A 17,052-nucleotide genomic window follows, 5' to 3' on the forward strand; every position below is an offset into this window, starting at 1 on the left:
TTTATTCTGCTTATTTTAATCAGAGCCAATGGATCTGGCTTTGAACATTCCCAAAAGAGTTCTCCTATTTGGGTAAGATATATCTTGCCACCCTTCCACAAATAAATACATGGTCATTAGTAACACATGAGTAGTGTTCTGACAGAACAGTTTCAAAGAAATATTTTTTCATTAAATAAAAAATATTTAATGATCTGATCTAAAAATCCCACACATCCCAGAAGTTATTTAATAGGAGACCCCTAAAAAGTAAAATTTGCTGAGAAAGCATCTAGCCCAGTGGCTGAAATATATTAAATGCTCAAACATTTGCTAAATGGATAAAAAGTGCTATAAAGCGTGTGCAGAACAGAGCAGTAGGATGCTCACTTTAACAAGAAATTAGCATATTTACAGAATCTCAAGCCTACCAATGAAATAAAACAATCAGCTGCTTGTGAGATAAAAGTAATTTGGCTTCTGATAGTTTAATCAACAATGAACTGGGCCATTAAATTAACAAATTTAAGTGTTACAATTTCCTTTAAAGAAGAATGCAATCTACATTGTATTAATTAAATAGCCTAGGGATGCGATCAGTTACTCCAAGGCAGGAATATATGCAAAGAGCTATAAAAATTCTGAAGCAACTTTGACAGCCTTTAAAGGATAAATGTATCTAGGTCTAAACTTGCAACATGAAGCAATTTCTAATGAGATGACTTAGAAACTAGGTGTTGCACAAGAGTCTTTTCTCCTTCTAAACATAGTATGTTGTTCAGACAATTGATTACAGCTTTGGTTTCAACTAACTCTTTGGAGATAGTGAAACATGATCAAAAAGCAAATTGCCTTTTTCTCAGCAATTTTTCTTTAATTAATGCAAACTACAAAATAATTTCTCTGAATTTGTTAGCAATCTGCCTTCAGTTGATTAACACATGGCTTGGCTTTATATCTGAGATTTAGAATTCAAGATGAGAATAAGGAAAATTTACCAAGTGTCCGGAATTCGCTCCTACTACTGATAGAATGCAACAAAGACACAGATCCTGAAACTGAAATTAACTCATCTCTCATGTCAGGTATAATTTTAATAGAAATGTTAATAACCATAAATTTTCAATTAAATTTTATTACATTTTATTAAAATCTTTAAAAACTTTCAGAAGTTGACAGAAGAGTAAATCAGAAACTGGGTCCTGGCATGGTGAGCTAAATTATTCTAAACATATACATGTAAGCCTATGATGTTTCTTCAATCTGACAACTACTGTATATACATACAAGGTATTTTAAAGCTTCTGAATGTTAGATATTAGGGTAAAAAATAATGAATGTTATTCATGAAAACATTCACGGAATTATGCAAGTACCTTTTTTTTTTTTTTCAACATTTATTTATTTTTGGGACAGAGAAAGAGCATGAACAGGGGAGGGGCAGAGAGAGAGGGAGACACAGAATCGGAAACAGGCTCCAGGCTCTGAGCCATCAGCCCAGAGCCCGACGTGGGGCTCGAACTCACGGACCGCGAGATCGTGACCTGGCTGAAGTCGGACGCTTAACCGACTGCGCCACCCAGGCGCCCCTGCAAGTACCTCTTAACAAAATTACTATATTTGTACTAAAGACCAAGTGGTAAAACTTACAACAAAGGTAATTTTTTATTTTATAGCCACTATTTTAAAACATCAATACAGGGGCACCTGGGTGGCTCAGTTGGTTAAACGTCCGACTTTGGCTCAGGTCATGATCTCACGGTTCGTGAAATTGAGCTCCAAGTCAGGCTCTGAGAGCTCAGAGCCTGGAGCCTGCTTCAGATTCTGCGTCTCCCTCTCTCTCTGCCCCTCCCCTGCTCGTTCTCTCTCTCTCAAAAATGAATAAGCATTAAAAAAAAATTTTTTTTAATGTCAACACAGGGGTGGCATCTGGGTGGCTCAGTTGGTTAAGCATCCGACTCTTGATTTCAGCTCAGGTCATGATCTCAGTTTAGTTCATGGGTTCAATCCCCAAGTAGGGCTCTGTGCTGACAGCATGGAGCCTGCTTAGGATATTCTCTCTCTCTCTCTCTCTCTCTCTCTCTCTCTCTCTGCCCCTCCCCACTTGGACGCTTGCCCTCTTACTCTCTCAAATAAACTTAAAAAAAAAATGTCAATACAGGACACCTGGGTGGCTCAGTCAGTTAAGCATCTGACTCTTGATTGCAGCTCAGGTCTTGATCTCAGGGTTGTAAATTCAAGCGCCATATTGGTCTCCATGCTGGGCATGGAGCCTACTTAAGGGGGAAAAAAAAGGCAATACAAATGAAGAAAATTCTATTACAAGTTAATAAAATGCTTAATTAAAATGGCAACTAGTCATAAACCGTTTGAATTTCAAGGTCTAGCAGGTGGTGCCACTGAAGAAACCATAAATAGAAGTATTGAGACTGTTATGGCATAATCTTTCCAATACCACTGTTTGGTATAGTAGCAAACACCCAAGCGATTTCAGCCTGGGAACAAGAGACAGTTACATGCTGGATACTTCCCGTCCTTTTCTTCCCATCCTCTTCCACTTGTGACTCTTGCCCAGCAAAGCCAGAAAATCCATTTAGGGCCAGAAAATGGCTCATAAATAAGACTTACAAGTTCAAAAGTTATACTGGTCCAAAACTTAAAGGAAAAGCAAATCTATATTTTAAGTGAAGTTGATACTAGAAAGAATAGCGTCTCAAAGACTAAAGTTCTTTAAAATCCTCCAAAATTATCTTCAAAATTTCTACCAAAATATTTCCATCTAGCTCTTCTGATTCCGCTAAGTAAATTTTCCATATTTCCAAATAAAATGGCTATTTATCTAACTATTCATAAAAATATTCAACAGCAGAGTCTTAAAAAGATATTTGCACATCCATATTCATAGCAACACTATTCATAACAGCCCAAAGGTGGAAGCAAACCAAACATCCATCACACAGTGGAATATCATTCAGCCTTAAAAAGGAAGGAAATCCTGTCACGTGCTACAACATGCATAAGCCTGAAGACACCATACTAAGTAAAAGCCAGTCACAAAAAGACATCTATTGCATTATTCTACCTACATGAGGTACCTAAAATGGTCAAATTCATAGGTACAAAGTAGAATGGCAGTTACCAGGGACTGAGGGGAGGGAGAAAAGAGGAAACTCTGGGTACAGAGTTTCAGATTTGCAAGATGAAGAAAGTTCTAGAGATCGGTTTCACAACAGTGTGAATATACTTAACTCTACTGAGTTGTACTCTTTCTTAAAAATTGTTAAGATGATAAATTTCATGTTATTTGTTTTTAACCAACAGTACAGTTTAAAAATTCAACAATATAGTTTATCTGATGTTTGTCCTTATTGAATATAAAGTATTTTAGCTACATACGAATTACATATATGCTCTAGCATGGAAACTCTTTTACTTTTTAAGACTATAGAAGCTTCTGCTTTTCTTTAAGCTCCCCTGCCCCCTTTCCCCATTTTCTCTTTTAAAAATGAGAAAAAAAAAATGACAGAGAGAGTATGGCATCTCCAACTGAGGAAGAGTAAATCCAGTCATGTAAAAGTGTCAGTTCTGTAAGAACTCAAGTCCCTGCAACTCTGGAATAAGATACTTCCTTGGGAATGTCAACCTTAAAACTGCCCATTATTTTACCAGCAAAATGAGCTTATTTGGGAACAGCGGAGGAATTACAATTCAGGACCAGCAAATTGACTTTAGGAGGAAATTGGGAAGGGTTATTTTGAACAAAAGTTCACTGGAGAAGGATAAGAGTTGGAGGTTGTGGTGGTTTCTCATTGGCTGCAAGTGGTGGTTAGTGCACTGTTGCTGGGACTGGGAGAGATCTTTTAAAAGCAGGAGATAAATTCCTCTGTGAAAAGTGTCCTCCCTTATCAAGATAATTCTTATCTACCGTCTTCCTGCTGGTGATAACAGCTGCAAATGTGCAAGAGAGGTCTCCCTTAAGGGCTTCCCAACTCCATTTAAAATGTTTTCTTTACTCATTTCAGGAAGGACTGGAAGAGTTACTAAGAGTACATTCTTCTTTTCATCACGGCATAAACCTGGCTACAATTAAAACAAGAGCCCAAGAGAAAGAAACAAAATAACCTCAGTCTGAAAGGCAGAATCAGATTCAAAGAATGACAATTTTTAATTTTACTGAAAAGCTTCAAACAATGCATGATTCTGTAACATCTCACACTCAGTATTTAAATTGATTCTTAACATTAAGTCGTTTCTTGTTTATGTTTTAAGAATTTATTTTAGAGTAGTTTTAGGTTTACAATGAAATTGAGAAGAAGGTACAGATTTCCCACATATCCTCTTCCTGTCACATATGCAGAGGCTCCCTCATTATCAACATCATTTGCCAGAATGGTACATGTGTTTTTTTGTCTCTTTTTTACCAGCATAAACCTAAATTGACACATCATAATCACCCAAAGTCCATAGTTTCTCTTAGGGTTCAGTCTAAGTGTCGTATATTCTACAGGTTTGGACCAAAATATAATGACCATCATTATAATATCAATATAATCAATATAATATCCACAATTATAATATCAAAGTATTTTCATTGCCTTAAGAATCCCATGTTCTGCATATTCATCTAATGTTTGTTTTTTTTTCCTTTTTAAGAGGAAACAAATAATCTTTATTAAATAATAAAATATTATTAATTTTAAGCTATAATAGCAGTAACATAGTTCTTCATTTTGCATTTTAAGGTCCCCTTTATTTTCAAATAGGATTCCAACATATTTGATTATCAATATGATCATGTTTTGCCTTTAGTAATTTTCAAGCTGTTACTTAAAAAATATATATATCACATCCTTGTAGGCAAGACAGTTACTTTTATATCCCTAGAGCTTAGCACAATGTTTGGCATAAACTGATGCTAAATAATGTCTTCTGAATTCACATCTCATTTTTAGTAATCTATATAAAATATTAAAACTAACCACTTGTTTTCTCCTGCATAATGAGCTACTGAACATAATCAGAAACAGTCTCAAAACAAACGATCAGTTCCGCAAGTTCATGCTCACCTCCACTGGGTTCCTCTTCTGCTCCCAACACATTAGTTATCCCTAGTTGATTCCTAATCACCCTTATCCCTACACCAACCATTCTAAAGCTTCTTCGCTTTCAAATCCCCAGTACCTTTCTCTACTTCCTCACTCTTTGTGGTGCTTTGCTCTATTAGTGATTTCCCTCTTCTTCACTTCAACAGTTCTGGTTCACCCTGCTCTTGTTTGGTTTCAAAGGACACAAACTGCATTCTCTGCTACCATTCTACTCTAGTAGAACCAGTCTGTCTTCTCACCTTCCTCCCCGCCCTCTGCCCCTACATGCCTCAGGCCTTTCTCCACTCACTTCCACTACCAGCCTCACCTGCCAGACATGGCCTCTTCCATTCATTTCTATATTCAAACTATACCAAAGTTTCATATTAGTCTAGGAAGGACAGACCAATCCAATTTGCATTTCTTTCTTCTCTCAGCCCCAAAGCACTTAAGATGTGTAATACTTACTTCCCAACTAATTGCTTCCTGCCTTATGGATATTCTTATACTACAATTCTATCTGCATCTTCCCCCTCCCCCAAACTATATTTACAAGTCATTTTAAGGCAAGGACTGTCTTCTACCCTACTGTATTAAACAGTCTTCTGTTTATCGTATACAGACAAATATTTTCTGATAAGGGGGTAGTAATAAGTTTGCTCAAAAATTAACTTTCCTTTTTTTCATACACTTAATTAAAATTTTTTAAATGTAATTTATTGTCAAATTGGTTTCCACACAACAGCCAGTGCTCATCCCAACAAGTGCCCTCCTTAATGCCCATCACCCACTTTCCCCTCTCCTCCACCCCCCCATCAACCCTTAGTTTGTTCTCAGTATTTAAGAGTCTCTTATTGTTTGCTTCCTTCCCTCTCTGTAACTTTTTTTTTCTCCTTCCCCTCCCCCAATGGTCTTCTGTTAAGTTTCTCAAGATCCACATATAAGTGCAAACATATGGTATCTGTCTTTCTGTCTTAGTTTACTTAGCATAATACCCTCCAGTTCCATCCATGTTGTTGCAAATAGCCAGATTTCATTCTTTCTCACTGCCAAGTAGTATTCCATTGTATATATAAACTACATCTTCTTCATCCATTCATCAGTTGATGGACATTTAGGCTCTTTCCATAATTTGGCTATTGTTGAAAGTGCTGCTTTAAACATTAGGGTACAAGTGCCCCTATGCATCAGCACTCCTGTATCCCTTCGGTAAATTCCTAGCAGTGCTATTGCTGGGTCATAGGGTAGGTCTATTTTTAATTTTTTGAGGAAACTTCACACTGTTTTCCAGAGCGGCTGCACCAGTTTGCATTCCTACCAACAGTGCAAGAAGGTTCCTGTTCCTCCACATCCTTGCCAGCACCTACAGTCTCCTGATTTGTTCACTTTAGCCACTCTGACTGGCATGAGGTGATATCTCAGTGTGGTTTTGATTTGTATTTTCCTGATGAGGAGTGATGATGAGCATCTTTTCATGTGCCTGTTGGCCATCTGGATGTCTTCTTTAGAAAGTATCTATTCATGTCTTCTGCCCATTTCTTCACTGGATTATTTGTTTTTAGGGTATGGAGTTTGGTGACTTCTTTATAGATTTTGGATACTAACCCTTTGTCTGATATGTCATTTGCAAGTATCTTTTCCCATTCCATTGGTTGCCTTTTAGTTTTGTTGATTGTTTCCTTTGCAGTGCAGAAGTTTTATCTTGATGAGGTCCCAATAGTTCATTTTTGCTTTTAATTCCCTTGCCTTTGGAGATGTATCAAGTAAGAAACTGCTGTGGCTGAGGTCAAAGAAGTTTTTTCCTGCTTTCTCCTCCAGGGTTTTGATGGTTTCCTGTCTCACATTCAGGTCCTTCATTCATTTTGAGTTTATTTTTGTGTATGGTGTAAAAAGTGGTCTAGTTTCATTCTTCTGCATGTTGCTGTCCAGTTCTCCCAGCACCATTTGTTAAAGAGGCTGTCTTTTTTCCATTGGATGTTCTTTCCTGCTTTGTCAAAGATGAGTTGGCCATGCATTTACGGGTCCAATTCTGGGTTCTCTATTCCATTCCATTGGTCTATGTGTCTGTTTTTGTGCCAATACCATACTGTCTTGATGATTACAAGCTTTGTAGCAGAGGCTAAAGTCTGGGATTGTGATGCCTCCCGCTTTGATTTTCTTCTCCAGTATTACTTTGGCTATTTGGGGTGTTTTGTAGTTCCATACAGATTTCAAGATTGTTTGTTCTAGCTTTGAGAAGAATGCTGGTGCAATTTTGATTGGGATCACATTGAATGTGTAGATTGCTTTGGGTAGTATTGACATTTTAACAATATTTATTCTTCCAATCCATGAGCAGGGAATGTTTTTCCATTTCTTTGTGTCTTCTTCAATTTCCTTCAGAAGCATTCTACAGTTTTCACCATACAGATCTTTTACATCTTTGGTTAGGTTTACCCTAGGTATTTTATGGTTCTTGGTGCAATTGTGAATGGGATCAGTTTATTTCTCTTTCTGTTGCTTCATTATTGGTGTATAAAAATGCAGCCGATTTCTGTACATTGATTTCGTACCCTGCGACTTTGCTGAATTCATGTATCAGTTCTAGCAGACCACTGTTGTTTAACATAGTGTTGGAAGTCCTAGCATCAGCAATCAGACAACAAAATGAAATAAAAGCATCAAAATTGGCAAAGATGAAGTCAAACTTTCACTTTTCGCAGACAACATGATACTCTACATGGAAAACCTGACAGACCCCACCAAAAATTAACTTTCCTATGACTCCCACAATATTCATCATTATATAGAACACAATGACCCTTTCACGTGCATGTATTTAATGTATGTATTTTTTTACCCTTTGTTCACATAACCCTTATGAAATTTAAAGCAAAGCCTTCTCTCCCAGTAGGACTTTGCCTATTTAACTTACTTTGGGTTTTTGGGGGTTTTTTTTGTTTTTTTTTTTTTCAACGTTTATTTATTTTTGGGACAGAGAGAGACAGAGCATGAACGGGGGAGGGGCAGAGAGAGAGGGAAACACAGAATCGGAAACAGGCTCCAGGCTCTGAGCCATCAGCCCAGAGCCCGACGCGGGGCTCGAACTCACGGACTGCGAGATTGTGACCTGGCTGAATTTGGACGCTTAACCAACTGCGCCACCCAGGTGCCCCACTTTGGGTTTTTTAAATGTTTATTTATTTTGAGACAGACAGAGAGAGAGAGAGAGAGAGAGAGAGAGAGAGAGCGCGCGCGCCTGCGGGCACGTGAGTGGGCGCGAGTGGGAGAGAACAGAGAGAGATGGCAAGAGAATCCCAAGCAGGCTCTGCACTGTCACCAACCATGAAATCTCACCAATCATGAGATCATGACCAGAGCCAAAATCAAGAGTCTGATGATTAATTGACTGAGCCATCCAGGCACCCTTATTTAACTAACTTTGTCATGGCAATAAACAGTCACCCCAAAGTGGAGTTTCTAGGGAGGATGACAGTTTAAAATGGGGTTGGAAGTTCCACAGATAGGATTCCGAGAATCTAATACAAAAATATGAAGTCACCTGCAAAATGAGTGTGCATGCTGCTTTTCTCAAGGGAGCAGATCCATATTTTCATTAGATTTTTTTTTTCAACGTTTATTTATTTTTGGGACAGAGAGAGACAGAGCATGAACGGGGGAGGGCCAGAGAGAGAGGGAGACACAGAATCGGAAACAGGCTCCAGGCTCTGAGCCATCAGCCCAGAGCCTGACGCGGGGCTCGAACTCCCAGACCGCGAGATCGTGACCTGGCTGAAGTCGGACGCTTAACCGACTGCGCCACCCAGGCGCCCCGAGATTTTTTTTTCTTTTTTTTACTTCCTTAGGACTTCAAGATTAAAAATCACAAGTTTCCTTACCACAATGAGATATCAGCTCACACCTGTCAGAATACCTAAAATCAACAACTCACAAAACAACAGATATTGGCGAGGATGTGGAGAAAGGGGAACATTTTTGCACTGATGGTGAGAATGCAAACTGGTGTAGCTACTCTGGAAAACAGTATGGAGGTTCCTCAAAAAGTTAATACAATGCTCTATGACCCAGCAATAACTAGTTATTATTATTTTTTTGGTAATTTAAAATTTTTAATAACTACATTAAAAAATAAGAAACAGGTGAAACTAAATTTAATACTTTTTGTTCATCCCAATATATCCAAATTATTAACATTTCAACATGTAATCAATATTAAAACACTATCAATATTTTAATATTATTAACAGTTTATAACCCATTTTTAAACTAAGTCTTCAAATACGTGTATTTGACACAAGACATCTTAACTGAGACTAGCCACACTTCAAGTGTTCAGGAGCCACATGTTAATTAGTTGCTACTGTTTTAGTCAGCACAGTTTTATACCATTGTTGGAAATTATTCTAAAGAAGCTCTATTTCAGTGAGTAGCTCACTTCTGCATCTCTTTATTTGATTGCCTCTGTTATCAACAAAACATTATTATTGATTATCATTCATGGCATTATTTAATTATCAGCAACAAACTGTTAAATCTACCTAGATTAGATTACTCATGAGGTTCATTATCACAGCTTTGATTAATACGGCACTGTTAGTTATTTATCCAAAGGATACAAAAATGCTGATTCGAAGGGGAACATGCACCCTGATGTTTATAGCAGTGCTATCAACAATAGCCACGTTATGGGAAGAGCCCAAATGTCCATCAATTGACAATCAGATAAAGAAGATGTGGTATATATAATGGAATAGTACTTAGTGATCAAAATGAATGAAATTTTGCCATTTGCAACAATGTGGATGGAACTAGAGTGTATTATGCCATGCTAAGTGAAATAAGGAAATCAGAAGATAAATCTATGATTTCATCCATATGTGGAATTTAAGAAACAAGACAGGTGAACATAGAGGAAGGGAAGGAAAAATAAGATAAAAACAGAGAGGGAGGCAAACCATAAGAGACTCTTAAATACAGAGAACAAACTGAGGGCTGATGGAGGGGAGGTGTGTGGTAGGGGGATGGGCTAAATGGGGGATGGGCATTAAGGAGGACACTTGTTGCGATGAGCACTGGGTGTTACATGTAAGTGATGAATCACTAAATTTTACTCCTGAAACCAGTACTACACTGTATGTTAACTAACTTGAATTCAATTAAAAGAAAAAAAAACTATACTGTAATTAAAACTAAAAAGTAAGAAAACAATAGGATAAAATAAAATAAAATAAAATAAAATAAAATAAAATAAAATAAAATCAATGTTGATAAACAAACAAACAAAAAAATCACAAGCTTCCTTAAAACATTAAATACGAAGCGGTGTCTGGGTGGCTCAGTCAGTTAAGCGTCTGACTTTGGCTCAGGTCATGATCTTGCAGTTTGTGAGGTCAAGCCCCAAGTCGGACTCTGTGCTGACAGCTCAGAGCCTAGAGCCTGGAGCCTGCTTCGGATTCCATGTGTCTCTCTTTCTGCCTCTTCCCTGCTGACACTGTCTCTCTCTCTCTCTCAAAAATAAATAAACGTTAAAAAAAAAAACAGTAAATATGGAGTTATCTTAGGACCTAGCAATTCCGATTTTAGATATACACCCAAGAAAACTGAAGAGATGTTAATACAAAAACATGTATATTAATGTTCATAGCAGCATTATTCATAGTAGCCAAAAAGGGCAAACAACCCAAATGCCATCAACTGATAAATGGATAAACAAAATGTGGTATTACCATACCATGGAATAGCACCCAGCCATAAAAAAATGAAGTATTGATCTGTTGTGCTACAGTACAGATGCAGCTTGAAAATATTATGCAATGTGAAAGAACCCAGACACTAAAAGCCCCACACTGCATGATTCCATTTACACGGAACATCCAGAGTAGGCACATATACACAGAGACAGAGAGTAGACTAATGACTGCCAGGGGCTGGGGAGAGGGTCTGACTGAGGGTGACTACTGATGGATACCAGGGTTCTTGGTGTGATGAAAATGCTCTGGAATTATGGTAGTAATGGCTGCACAACTTTGTGAACATACTAAAAAATCACTGAATTGTATACTTTAAAAGGGTGAATTTATGGTAAGTGAATACTATATCTAAAAAAGCCTCCTCTTACCTAGCTGCATGCGTGATATCTTTTGCATCATCTCTCCTTACCTAAACTCTCTGCATGTACACATTGCTCCCAATCACCTCCTTTTCTTCAGGTTCCTAATTTGCATAGCTTCTCAGGCTGAAAAATTCCAGAGATCTAATTTCTTGTCTCTTGGTTTCAACACCCATCAGTCACCAATGCCAGGCCTTTTTATTAATATAAAACATACCACTCTTGAACATGTAATTCCTGCCAGACACTATGCTAGATGATCCACAATTATCTTTAATTTTTACAATAATCATGCATTTTACAGAGGACAAAACTGAGGCTTAAAAGTAAGTACCTGTCCTTTAGTCTCTCTCCCTCCCATCTGTCCTCCACCCTTCAGGCAGAGTGATCCTCCTAAAACCAAATCGGATCAAGTTACTCCCTTAACTAAAGCTCTTTAAAAGCCTCCTACTTGGAGCGCCTGGGTGGCTTGGTCGGTTAAGCATCCGACTTCAGCTCAGGTCATGATCTCACAGTCCGTGAGTTCAAGCCCCGCATCGGGCTCTGTGCTGACAGCTCAGAGCCTGGAGCCTGTTTCAGATTCTGTATCTCCCTCTCTCTCTGCCCCTCCCCTGTTCATGCTCTCTCTCTGCCCCTCCCCTGTTCATGCTCTGTCTCTCTCTGTCTCAAAAATAAATAAACGTTTAAAAAAATAAAAAAATTAAAAAAAAAAAAAGCCTCCTACTGTCATAAAGTCCAGACTCCTTAACTTGGTACGAGGTGCCCTCCACAATCCCTCCCTCCACAATCCCTCTTCTCTCACCACTTCTAATACCAGCTTCTTTCAGTTCCTGGACCATGCCATGCTCTTTCTCCTCCTGCCTCTGGACTTGGCAGGGTTCCCTTACTCATTCACACAACAAACATGTATGAATGGCCCACTATGTGTCTGGCATTGTACTTGCTGCTTGGGCATATGTGATGAATAAAACAGATGTAGGTCCTGCCTTCAAGGTACTTAAGGTCAAGTGGAGGAAACAATACTAAACAAGTAATTACAGGTTGTAATAAGTGAATGATGGAAGCAGGATGCTGTATCACAGAACATCTAGGGTTAGAAATCAGGGGAAAACTACAATGATTGTTTTAGATAGGTTGGTCTGGTAAGAACTCAGGTGGTGACACACTCTGAAACCTGAAGATTAAGAAGCCAATTATGTGAAAAGTAGACAACAGGAGGGGGCAGTGAGTGCCAACAGATACTCCTGGAGACATCAGCAGAGCCCAGACCAAGGACTTTTGTAGGCCGTGGTTAAGAGTTTGGATTTTATTGTAAGTGCACTGGAATTCATTTAAGAATTTTATGTAAGGGAGTATCACTTTTTTTTTTTTTTTTTTTTTTGCTGAGTGGAGAAGGGATTGGAAGGGCAGAAGATAAAAAACAGGGTCACATGGCCTGAAGATATAGGAGGGGTGTAGGTGAGAAATGATTTGGACAAGGGTCTGAGAGTAAAGGAGGAAAAAAGTAGACAAAATAGACACAGAACTGACCTGACTGGCAAAGTCATCCACTGAAAGTTATGAAGAAAGGATATTGGGGAATTGTCACTAGAGGAAGTAAGCTTACCACAGAAACAGAATCAGAGGATCTCAGGCCCATGCTGACTGAATATTCAAGAAGTTGATCATTTTCATTTTATAGTGTCATCAATTTGCCCAGCACTTTTTCCAGTAAAATTGAGCCACATAAGTGCAGGTGCAAAGAAAACAAAAGGTTGGGTTCATCCGGAGTATGGGTTTTACCAGAGGAATAAAAGTCAGGGAGGGACAACAGGACAGTACATCTTCAAGGAAGAGATCATGATAAAATAGAACATGCATTCTAAACTGGAGAAGGGGGTACAGATGGACAGAAAATGGAAGGATCAATGGATGGGGAGGTATAGATGAAGTTCAAGAATTGTATCTTTGGGGTACATAAGGGAGTTTATAAAGATAAGAGACTGCTCACACTAGGAGGAAGTTATAATTGTTTCTTCTGCAAAATTAGTCACTTTCCTCCCTAGGCAAAACATGACTATTTAATCTCCAACCACACCCATCCTGTGTTTTCCGGCTCCCTGTCTTCCCACAATTCCCCAGCACTACCACCTGAGTTTGTCATGATCTCATCCAATCTTAAAGGCCCACCTGCAACTACTCCTTCCTTGAAGCATTTCCACACTGAAATCTCTCCTCCCGGGGAACAGCTCTCACCTATTGTCTACTGCTGGTAGTATGCGTGTTACCAGATATTAGTCAATCTTTTCCTTCCTAAGCCCCTTTACTCAATTGGAAAAAAGGCATTATTATAAACAGTCAAAAGTCTCTAGATCCAGTGAGCACCAGGCACAGAGCAAATCACTCAGTACAGCTAACACAGACTTCAGGCACATGGGCCACCAGCTTCACTGGTTATCTAAGGCAGGATTCCACTGAAGTTGAGCAAAAGCTCATAATCTCTGTTCATAAAAGTCCCAGATACTTCCATTTACCTCAAGAGTAAATTTTTATACAAATTTAATTTCATATAAATTTATACAAATTTAATTTTAATCCATTCAAACCACCCTTGTGGGTAAATCAGCACTGGCAGGATGTGGGGATTCAGGACCTGTAAGATGACTGGAAGTCTGCATGTCCCAACTTGAGAAAAGCCACGTTCGCTAAAGATAATAGTTTTCCTCACAGTTTAATGCAGGGCCAGAGAGACCTGAAATAAGAGCTAAATCAAACGGCCACATGAGAGGCAGCAAGAGTCAGCTGGCAAGGGGTTGTACTCTTGGTCTGACTTCAGCGTGGCGCCTACCTTCCACCTCTCCAGCTCCAGCTGCAGGGGCCGTGTCAGCGGTCGCCCGCGGGCCTGATGCCATGGCTAGCTTCGCCCCAACCCCAAACCGGAGCGGAGTGGAGTGGGTTCTAAGGAGGGCCAAGACCCAGGTTCTGGGGTCGCACGACGGGAAGGAGTCGCCGTAGCAGCTGCAGGACTCTTCCCGGAAGCACCCATCACGCAGCAGTCACGTGACGTGCGCTGGGCGGGGCCACGCAGGTTTGTTTTGATTCCCTTGTTGTTGAAATGTCAGCACGTGGTCTGTCTGTAGCGCTTTTTACCTTCCCCAGATCTTAGCCTTCTTTCATTGTAGTCTTTTCTGGCTTAGTTTCTGCTCTTCTGTTTTTAGTCTGGTCCTTCTTATCTGCCTTGGCGCTTTCCTCCACCCGAAGTATTGGAGTTTTGGGGGATGGTTTGCAGTTTTGTGGGGCTCGGGGCGGTGGAATGTGGCTCTGCCTCCGCATACTCTGTAGCCGCGCTCACTAGCTTTGGGCACCAGGAGAGGTCACGCTTCTCTTCCACCTCTCCTGCCCTTGTGGCAGCAACTTGACTCCATCTGGTTTTTGTGGCTGCTGGGGAATACGAACCTCGGGCAAATATCCTTTAATTGTGTTCTCCGTGACTCATTCCCGACCCACACAAGACAAATCGCTTGACCTAGGGTTTCAAGGCTACTAACCGACAGCTGTCAGGCTTCTGGATTTGTATAATGAAATAAACAATCTGCTGCTTGATCAAGACATCAACAATCCCCACCCTTCTCACTTTTCCACTGGTCAAAATTGTAATAACTGGAGATGGATCTAAGTGATTAGGAGCAGAAACCTAGTCTTAATCAACCTATCTTTATTGCTAGCCTGTTATTGACAAGCAGAGGGTTGAACGATATGTGTCTTTTTTTATACATATGAATGGAACTCCCTAATTTATAATCTCAATGAGTAAAACAAAAAGCTGATAAAACTAGGCAGTACTTTATGTAAAAAAAAATAAACGAAAAGTTAGGTTCATGCGTTAAATCTTATCCTATATTCCCTTTCATTTCTGAAGTTAGAAATCCAACAAAAATAACAATAAACCCAATATAGAAGCAAGCATTAGCGTAAGTGATCAGAAGTCTCAGAGTTGTTTATTGAGCACGTGATGTAAACTTCGGCACTTCCTCCAGCAATCCCAGGTTCCTTGCCCAACCTCGTCTTAAGCTTCTCCGGGAGTTTCCTCTTTCCCGGGCTCAGCCACGCCCCTCCCGCCTTTTCAGTTCTGCTTGTCCTCCCTCGGGGAAGCAGTCTCCACTCTCTCTCCCGCCTCTCCAGCACCCGGTGGGGGCGGGGGGCTGCCCCAGTCCGGTACCCCAGCCTCCTCTTAGCCCGCCGCACCTGCCCCGCCTTCCAGCCCCAAGCCGGCTGGCGCGGCGCAGGCGCACCAGGCGTGGACCGGAGGCCGAGGGCTACCATAGCAGCTTCGGCCTCCACCTCCTCCTGCCGCATCCGCGCCGGGCTGGTCGGCAGCCACCGGGGCCGCTCTGGGCAGGGGCTCCGCGGGCCGCGCGTTGTCATGGGCGCGGGCTGGAGCACCGAGGAGGAGCGGCAGCCACTGCTAGGGCCCGGACTCGGGCCTGCGCCGGGGACTGTCTGGAGAAGCCGGGAGGCGGCGGCGGCGGCGTCCGGGGTACCCGCGGCGGTCCCGGGTCCCGGACGGGTCTACGGGCGCCGCTGGCTGGTGCTGCTGCTCTTCTCGCTGCTGGGGTTCGCGCAGGGCCTGGTCTGGAACACCTGGGGCCCCATCCAGAACTCGGCGCGCCAGGCCTACGGCTTCTCCAGCTGGGACATCGCGCTGCTCGTGCTGTGGGGGCCCATCGGCTTCCTGCCCTGCTTCGCGTTCATGTGGCTCCTGGACAAGAGAGGTGAGGGGGTCCGGGCTGCGTCAGACCGGTGTTGTCGCTTCTGGGGGAGCCGGAGCCCGCCAGCCGCCGCCCTCGGCTTCGTCTTAGGGGTTATGTGAGGTGACCGAGTGTTGCTGGTATCCCATTCCCGTCTAGGAACCCTCCGTCCCCAAAGCGACAAATGTGGCAAGGCTCCTTTGCCTTCTGTATTTATGTTTACATGAAGGCCCATTATGCAACAGCAGAGACTAAGAGATCTCTAAATGTTCAGGCTTTTGCACAGTGTGGACGTCAGAGCATCCTCGTGCACGTGCTATGTATGTTTTTTACACCTAACAAAAATGACTGATGCTTCGACTTCAAAGGGATTGGGAGCTGTTGTGGGTGATAGGTCAGAAAATAGACCGATGATGCCCAGATATAAGGAAGTATTGAGTTGGCTTTGCATACTAAATGACACCCGCCCAAGGCTGTTGGAAAACTCCTGTCCGATGCTTTGATTTCTCTAAAATGGTGAAAGGCAGTTATAAAGTGTGTGTTTGTGACTAGGGTGTTGTTTCAGTTGAGATTTATGACTCTCAGATAAAGCGTGGCAGGTGAAGCAAGACTCTCTGAGGAATACTCGGAACAGACATCTCACTTTACCACTTGCCACGTGATTCTGTGAGGAGAAAAAAGAGGTCATAGGAGTGAATTATATACTACACAGGTGTGGGTAACTGATTCTTGATCAATGTGATGTAACTGATGGAAAAGGAGGACAGTTTTAGGCATATAAGTATAGTTGCCAAAGCAAGAGAAATAGCTTGGTATGTACGTACGCTCTGTGTTTAGTTTGAGCATTAATTTTAAGAAGACCATCGACAAACTGGGGCACTTTAAAAGTTGCATGACAAGAATAATAAAGGATGTAAATATCATAATGTGTAAGATTGAGGGAACTGGGTGTGTCATGTTTCAGAAAGAAACTTGAGGCAGAATATAAAATACGTGAAGATCCAGTAAAAGAGGAATTAGACTTACTCTGTGTAGTTCTAGAAGGAAGAATGAAACCGAGTGAAGTCACAAAAGGATGTAACTCAAAGCAATAAAGGAAGAACCTTCTAAGAACAAAAGGTGTCCAGCCCTGGAAGGTGTTTCTTGACTGGCC

The 17,052-nt window shown here is 41.0% G+C and overlaps 2 protein-coding genes across 4 annotated transcripts in view; one reads left to right on the plus strand and one right to left on the minus strand.

Moving 5' to 3' along the window:
* The window catches only part of HSPBAP1 (HSPB1 associated protein 1), a 58,903-nt gene extending 44,683 nt beyond the window's left edge, over positions 1-14,220 (minus strand). Inside the window, exon 1 of one of the 2 annotated variants that reach the window (XM_011285917.4) lies at positions 14,000-14,220. In XM_011285917.4, coding sequence (XP_011284219.2) covers positions 14,000-14,063 — 64 coding nt within the window. In that variant the 5' untranslated portion in view covers positions 14,064-14,220. The remainder of the gene's footprint in view (positions 1-13,999) is intronic. The other variant, XM_011285916.3, reaches the window with a different exon arrangement.
* Positions 14,221-15,442: 1,222 nt separating this feature from the next.
* The window catches only part of SLC49A4 (solute carrier family 49 member 4), a 78,666-nt gene continuing 77,056 nt past the window's right edge, over positions 15,443-17,052 (plus strand). For both annotated transcript variants that reach the window (XM_003991709.6, XM_045037024.1), the window contains exon 1: positions 15,443-15,923. In XM_003991709.6, the coding sequence (XP_003991758.2) occupies positions 15,575-15,923 (349 nt within the window). In that variant the 5' untranslated portion in view covers positions 15,443-15,574. The remainder of the gene's footprint in view (positions 15,924-17,052) is intronic.

The sequence above is a fragment of the Felis catus genome, chromosome C2 (genome assembly GCF_018350175.1).
Source record: "Felis catus isolate Fca126 chromosome C2, F.catus_Fca126_mat1.0, whole genome shotgun sequence".
Taxonomy (NCBI): domain Eukaryota; kingdom Metazoa; phylum Chordata; class Mammalia; order Carnivora; family Felidae; genus Felis; species Felis catus.